The sequence below is a fragment of the Hevea brasiliensis genome, chromosome 11 (genome assembly GCF_030052815.1).
Source record: "Hevea brasiliensis isolate MT/VB/25A 57/8 chromosome 11, ASM3005281v1, whole genome shotgun sequence".
NCBI classification, from domain to species: domain Eukaryota; kingdom Viridiplantae; phylum Streptophyta; class Magnoliopsida; order Malpighiales; family Euphorbiaceae; genus Hevea; species Hevea brasiliensis.
Window position 1 is genome coordinate 74,982,585 of NC_079503.1, and position 8,107 is coordinate 74,990,691.

General features: G+C 34.7%; 1 protein-coding gene across 1 annotated transcript; it reads left to right on the top strand.

The window, feature by feature from the left end:
- The first annotated feature begins 2,267 nt into the window (after positions 1-2,267).
- On the top strand, positions 2,268-6,313 carry LOC131170279 (uncharacterized). The gene is made up of 5 exons (XM_058129338.1): positions 2,268-2,995; positions 3,050-3,628; positions 3,756-3,891; positions 4,030-4,519; positions 6,210-6,313. Exons 1-5 carry the CDS (start codon positions 2,268-2,270, stop codon positions 6,311-6,313), a joined length of 2,037 nt encoding a protein of 678 aa, XP_057985321.1.
- Positions 6,314-8,107: the final 1,794 nt, after the last annotated feature.

Here is an 8,107-nt window from a genome sequence, read left to right on the forward strand (position 1 = left end):
AGTTATAATAAATTTCATGGAATTGATTATTAAGAATTTCAAATAAATTTTTATTTAAATCAAATATTAAAATTTTATATTTATAAATAAATTCTATAAAATTTTGTAAAATTCATTTATATCAAACACTATCAAATAGATTTACAAGTTAAAAAAAATATCAAATTATCTTAATACCTCATTTCCTCTCACAGTGAGAAAAACCGGTCATTTCAATTATCATCTAGACCTATTATAAAAGTATCAATGCTATCACAATAATCTGCTTTTTAGAAAGGAAGAGAATTTATCCTTCACTAGAAAGTGTTAAAACTGTATTTATAAATATCACACTATAGTTTATATAAATTTTTATAACCTAATAATCTGCTATTGCAGGTTAGAGGATTTTTTTGTAAAACAAATTAAAGTTTAAGGATTTTTTAGTAACAAATTGAAGTTTAAGTATATAAGTGAAACATAGGGCAAAGTTTAACTATAAAAATTACCCCTTGGCTATATAAAAGTAGTCATCATCATCACATAAATAAAACTTGTACACCTATAATTCATGCTACTGATTATCACCTATACAGAGGGTAATTATCACTCAAAATCACTTAACTTTATGAGTTATTTTATAAAAGTTTTTCAACTTTAATTTAAATATCATTAAAGTTACTATGACCAGCTATTACAAGTTGCAGGTTAATATGGCTAATTTTTCACTTAGTCACTCTACTTCAATTTCTTTCTTAAAATTCAAAACTCCCTTGTAGGTCCAATAAGCTATAATGAGCTTGGTTTTGATGATAACAAAACTTAATAAAATATACATTAACCCTGTATGCATAAGTATTTGAAGTGATTTTGTAGGTTATGATATGCAAAGACATTGATGAAAGGACTATTCTATTGACATGGCTAACATAAAAGGAGATTATCATCTAGTATAATACAGAACGAATCAAAGTTCATGAAGAAATAGGATATAAATTAAGTTCTTAGGTCCATTGTAGAAGATTGGAGAGTTTATGTCATTTAAGACCTAAAATCAATTTTGTTTGTAGATTTAAGAGTTTAGAAAGTGTTTTTATATCATTTTTGAGGTTTTTGAATGGTCAAAATAATTTTTACAACCTTCCTTCAAAAACTCAAAATTTTAAAATTTAAGTCAGATAGTAGCGAAATTAGTTAACCCGTTGCGAAAATTAGTTAATTAGTTTTGATGTCTAAAATTTTCTGTCTCAAAAAACTATTTAACCGGTGAAAATTTTAATTAACTATTTTCATGATCTGACCTGACACAACTCTGCTGCACGACTTTCAAAGTGATAACGGCTACTTTTTTGAAAATTAAAGAGCCGTTAGATACATTCTCCAGCAGATGTTTTTGGCAATGAAAAGCACCTATAAAAGGCATCATTTACTATAATTCTAACTAATGAAAGTGCTCTTATTCATAGTGAATTTATTGTGGTATTTTTAAAGCTTTCATTCAAATACTCTTAAGCTTGAGTGGCAAATCTTCTCTCTCAATCTTTTAGCATTAAATTCTGTATCTGAGAGTTATTGAGAGTGATTTCATCTACTCCAAAACCTATTTAAGGTTGTGTAAGTGTGAGGACAAACTTGTGAAAGGTTTTTAAGCACCTTGTGAAGCTTGTAGGAGGTTTTCAAGCACATTGTGAAGCTTGTGGTCTTTTGTGGGAAGCAAAGACGTTGTAAAGGTTCTCAAGCACCTGGGAAGCTTGCTGAGATTGTAAAGGCTTTGAATATTGCTTGTTGAAAAGATTAAATAGTGGAGTGACTCTCAAAGTGGGACTTTGGGAAGAGTGGATGTAGGCTAAGAGAGTAGAACCACTATAAACATTGTGTTTGATTCTCTTCTTCCCTTAACTCTTTAATTTTCATCACTTTATTTCTCCAATTATTTATTAAATGTGTTGAGAATTTGTTTGTTGAGTTAATACTGAGGTTGAACAATTAAACTTGCAAACTCTGATTTTTATGTGAGAAGATACACTTGGTATTAAGTAATTATTTTGTGTATGAGCTGCTATTTGTGCATAACTTGATTGATTACTTAAATTACATCCTAGAAACAGAGTTATACACATACATAGAAGTGCAAAGCCACAGTTTTTCATTAAGTCTTAAGTAAGGACTGAAAAATTGCCTAAAGTATCCAATTCACCCCCCTCTTGGTCACTTTCTTTGGGACAACAAATTGGTATCAGAGCCTGTCTCTCTTGCTTGAGGTTTAAACACCTTAGAGAGATCCTACAATGGCTGGCACATCTAACACAGTTGGTATCCCTGCACCTTTAGTTGAAGGACACTCTATCACCAGACCACATTTGTTTTATGGTTCTAATTATTCTTTCTGGAAAGTTAGGATGAGAAACTTTATTCAATATGTTGATATTGAAGCATGGCAAAGAATTGTTAAAGGTCCTGAAATTCCATTAGAATTGCATGCTGATGGTTATAGAGAAAAACTAGAAGATGAATATAATGAACTTGATTGGAAGAAAGTTTCTTCAAATGCTAAAGCTTTAAACATTCTTCATTGTGCACTTGATGCAACTGAGTATAATCGCATTTCAGGTTGCACATCTGCAAAAGAAGTGTGGGATAAACTTGAAGTCACATATGAAGGGACTAATCAAGTGAAGGAATCAAAAGCAAATAGGCTTGTTTGGGAATATGAGCTATTTGAGATGAAACCTGGAGAAACCATTTTAGAAATGAGCACAAGATTTACTAATCTGGTGAATGTTCTCAAAGCTCTTGAAAAAGAATTCACTGAAGAAGAGTTAGTCCAGAAAGTCTTGAGGTCACTACCTAAATCATGGGAAACAAAAGTGACAGTGATCTTTGACACCAAAGACTTCTCCAAATTCACTTATGATGATCTGATTGGTTCTCTTATTACTCATGAAATGTTATATGACAAGAGCAAAAGCAATGTAGATAATGAAAAGAAAAAGAGAGGAATTGCCTTGAAGTCAAGGTAAGAGGATGAATTAAGGAAAACTATAGCTTTTAAGGCTGCCTCAATTGACAGCTTCAATGGTTCAAGTGATGAAGATGATCTTGCCATGATTACAAGAAGATTCAAGAAAGCATTTAAAAAGGGAGGTTCGAACTATAAGAAATTCCTAAAGAAGTATTCTCCCAAAGGTGAAACAAGCAAGGATCAAAGTGAGATTAAATGTTTTGAATGCAACAAACCTGGCCATATCAAGCCAAATTGTCCTAAACTGAAAAAGAAGAATTCAAAGGACAAGAGCAAGAAAGCTTTGGTTGCTAGCTGGATGGACAGTGATGATTCCTCAAGTGATAACTCTAGTGATAAAGAGGTTGTACACATTTGTCTCATGGCTCTAGAAGAGGATAAACGAGAAAGCTCCCAACAAAGAGAAATCAACACTGAGGTAAATAAATCTGACTCTCTTAGTATTGAAGATTATGAAGATGCATTTGCCAAATTATATGAAAAATACAAAGTTTATAAGAAAAAATGTTCTGCTTTAAACAAAGAAATTGCTTCCTTAAGAGCTGAAAATGATTCTATGAGCATTATTGTTCAAGAAAATAAGTTTTATAAAAATCAAATGCTCTTGTTTGATGAGTTCAATAAGGAGTTAGAAGATTCAAAAACTACTTGTGAAAAATAGGATTTTAGAAACTAAGGTGGAATCTTTGACAAATGATTTAGCTAAATTCACAAATGGCACACAAATTCTTGATACTTTACTTGGTTCTTAAAGATTATCAAATAAAAAATCTGGTCTTGGTTATGATGGATTCATGCTCTATGGAAAATACAAAAATTTCCTTGTGAAAGCTTCATCTCATTCATTACCAAATGTTATTTGCTTCTATTGTAACCAAAATGGTCATATGGTTAGTCATTGTCCCATAAGAAAAAGGTTCCTCAAAAGTAAAAAGGATTTGGGTACCTAAAGGAACAATTCCTAATGTCTCTAACCCCTAAGGACCCAAACTTGCTTGGGTACTTAAGAAATAGTCAATTAATTTCAGGTATGTCTTAGAAGCAAGCAAGAGTGTGAACAATGGTATGTTGATAGTGCTTGCTCGAGACACATAATTGGAGACAAAGAAAAATTCTCAAATCTTACCTTGAAAAGTGGTGGACATGTGAGATTTGGTGACAAAGGCAAAGCTTACATCATTGGAAGTGGCTCTATTGGGAAAAATCCAAGCATAAAGGATGTTGCATTAGTTGAAGGTTTGAAATTCAATCTTCTTAGTGTAAGTCAACTATGTGATAAAGGTTACAAAGTTATTTATAATTCTACACATCGTGAGGTTAGAAGTTTGCATATTGATCACACATTATTCATTGCACCTAGAAGTGAAAATGTATATTTGCTTGACTTAAATGTTATTGAAAATGGAAATGAAAGATGTCTTGTATCTCTTGAAGAAGATAGTTGGTTGTGGAATAGAAGACTTGGTCATGCTAGTATGCATGTGATTTCAAAACTTTTAAGATATGACCTTGTTAAAGGTTTGCCAAAAATTAACTTTGAAAAAGATCATGTTTGCAAGCCTTGTTGTCTTGGGAAACAAACCAAAGTTTCTTTTAAATAAAAAAAATGTTGTTTCAATATCTAGACCTCTTGAGTTATTACATCTTGATTTGTTTGGTCCTATTACACCTATAAGTCTTGGTGGTAAAGCGTATACTTTGGTCATAGTAGATGATTACACTAGGTATACATGGACATATTTTCTTGCACATAAGGATGAAACTTTTAGTGTATTTATATCTTTTTGTAAGAAAGTACAAAGTAAAAAAGGCGTACCCATTTCCTCCATTAGAAGTGATCATGGGAGAGAGTTTGAAAACCAATCTTTTGATGAATTTTGTTCAAACAATGGCATTTTTCATAACTTTTTAGCTCCTAGAATGATACGGTTTCTACCCTTAGTAGCTGATTCCACTAAGAAGAAAGACCAAAGGACCGTCTTCAAAACAAGCCAAGAAACTCCTTTGAACCTTCAACCCTTCACCTTGAAGATGGAGAACTAAAAATATAATTCCCAAGAAAGACAGCCAAGGACAAGACCAATTCACCTATGCTGATGAACAACCTTGAACATATAATAAAACTTAACAAATCAAAGCAAGAATTTGCTAAGAAAAATAGAGAGAGTTCTAAGAAGAACTTTAAAGCAAAGCTCCAGCAATTTTGCTCAAAAAAATTACCATCTGAATTATGTTCCCAAAATGAAACAAAAGAAGGCGAATATGGGTTGGTGTATTCTGCCAAGACATTTCAACAACCATGGGACATGTACAAGTCTTGGTTAATACACCAATCTCTCCTAAAAATAGATACAAAGTTCAAACATTAATAGAAAAGTCAGATTTGGCAAGCTACAAATGAGAGACAATCTGAAAAGAGATGTTTTGTCTTGAAGCTGAAAGTAGTAACTTTGCTTTTCCTATAAATAGTTGAAGCATGGCTGGAGCTCTTAGACAAAGTTATGGCTTCCAATCTTTGCAAAATGGACAAAAGCATCTTCAAAAAGTTGGTGGAGATGGGCTGCCAATTGTTCTGCCACCTAGGCACTCCACCTGGATGCCACATTGGATGCCAACTAGGATGGACTTGCTGAGGTGGCTGCCACATGTATGCCAACTTGGACGGATGGCACTTGGTCTCTTGGCTCCTCAAATATGTAAAGGAATGTACAGCAAGGTTGGCTTCCCTCTTCCAAGTCCAAACCGAATACTTGCAAGAGGTTGGACTTGGTGATGTGCTTATGCACCAAGCCTTAAAGCTTCTTAACCATTGCTCTAGTTATTGGCCCTTGGTGTGGAATTGGTGCAACCGGTTCCTCATCATCCTCTCCCTCTTCAAAAGAATTCGTCCTCGAATTGTCATCATCTGCATAGAAAGGAGCAAGATCAGTCACATTAAATGTAGCACTTACACCATACTCACCTGGAAAGTTTATCTTGTATGCATTGTCATTAATTCTCTCTAGCACTTCAAAAGGTCCATCACTCCTAGGCTGAAGTTTTTATTTCCTTTGTGTAGGAAACCTCTCCTTTCGCAAGTGAACCCATACAAGATCACCAGGTTGGAACACCATCTTCTTTCTCCCCTTGTTAGCTTAGGCTGCCCTCCTCTCATTCACTTTCTCCATTTGTTGCTTTGCTTTTTAATGCATTTGTTTCACCATTTCAGCTTTCCTTTTGCCATCTAAACTAGCAAGCTCATTAGTAGGCAATGGCAACAAATCTAAAGGAGTTAGTGGGTTAAAACCATATACAAGTTCAAAGGGTGAATAACCAGTAGATGAATGCATAGACCTGTTGTATGCAAATTCTATGAATGGTATGCACTCCTCCTAAGCTTTCAAGTTTTGTTTAATCATTGCACATAGAAGAGTGCCCACGGTCCTATTGACAACTTCTATTTGCCCATCCGTTTGTGGATGGCAAGTGGTGGAGAAACAAAGTTTGGTTCCTAATTTTCTCCACAAGACTTTCCAAAAATGGATTAGAAATTTCACATCCCTATCGCTAACAATTGTTCTAGGAATGCCATGCAATCTAACTATCTCCCTAAAGAACAAAGAAGCAATGTAAGATGCATCGTCGGTCTTGTGACATGGTATGAAATGAGCCATCTTGGAAAAACGATCAACAACAACAAAAATACTATCATGGCCTTTCTTTGTCCTAGGTAAACCCAAAATGAAATCCATGGATAAATCTACCCAAGGTTCACTAGGAACACTCAATGGCATGTATAGACCATGCGGCCTTACTTTAGACTTTGCCTTCATGCAAGTCACACATCTAGCACACACTCTCTCTACATCCCTCTTCATGTGTGGCCAATAAAAATGTTTCTTTAAAATTTCTAAGGTCTTTGCAACCCCAAAATGTCCCATTAAACCACCAGCATGTGATTCTTTAACAAGCAACTCTCTAATTGAGCATTTAGGCACACATAATTTATTTTCCCTAAACAAGAAACCATTATGCCTATAGAATTTATCATATGCAGCATGTTCACAAAAGGCAAACACTTTTCCAAAGTCATCATCATTAGCATACATTTCTTTCACATGTTCGAAGCCTAAAAGTCTAGTGTCAAGCATGGAAAGTAAAGTGTACCTCCTTGAAAGTGCATCAGCCACCACATTCTCTTTGCCTTGCTTGTATTGAATCACATATGGGAAACCTTCAATGAATTCACTCCACTTGGCATGGTGCTTGTTGAGCTTGTTCTGCCCCTTCAAGTACTTGAGTGACTCATGGTCACTATGAATGACAAACTCTTTCGCCCACAAGTAGTGTTGCCAAGTCTCAAGTGCACGCACCAGAGCATACATCTCTTTGTCATAAGTGGAGTAGTTCAATGTAGCCCCACTTAGCTTCTCACTGAAGTAGGCAATCAATCTCCTTTCTTGCTTCAAAACAGCTCCAATACCCACTCCAGAGGAATCACATTCAATCTCAAAAGTTTTTGAAAAATCAGGTAAAGCAAGTAAAGGTGTAGAACACAATTTCTCCTTCAGTGAATTAAATGCATGCTCTTGTTCTTCCCCCCACTTGAATCCCACATTCTTTTTTACAACTTCATTCAAGGGTGAGGCAATGGTACTGAAGTCCTTTACAAATCTCCTATAAAAACTAGCCAACCCATGAAAGCTCCTCACATCACTTACGGACTTAGGTGTAGGCCACTCTCTAATGGCTCTTACCTTGTCCTCATCAACCTCAATTCCCTTGCCACTCACCACAAATCCTAAGAAAATAACTTTGTCCATACAGAAAGTGCATTTCTTTACAAGTGCTCTTTTCTCAACACCTCAAAGACTTGTCTCAAGTGCAGCAAATGATCATGCATATTTTGGCTATATACTAGGATATCATCAAAATACACTACAATAAATTTTCCTAGGAAAGCACGCAACACATGGTTCATAATCCTCATAAATGTACTAGGTGCATTGGTCAAACCAAATGGCATGACTAACCATTCATATAGTCCATATTGAGTCTTAAAGGCAGTTTTCCATTCATCTCCTAATTTCATGCGAATTTGGTGATAACCACTCTTTAAGTCAATTT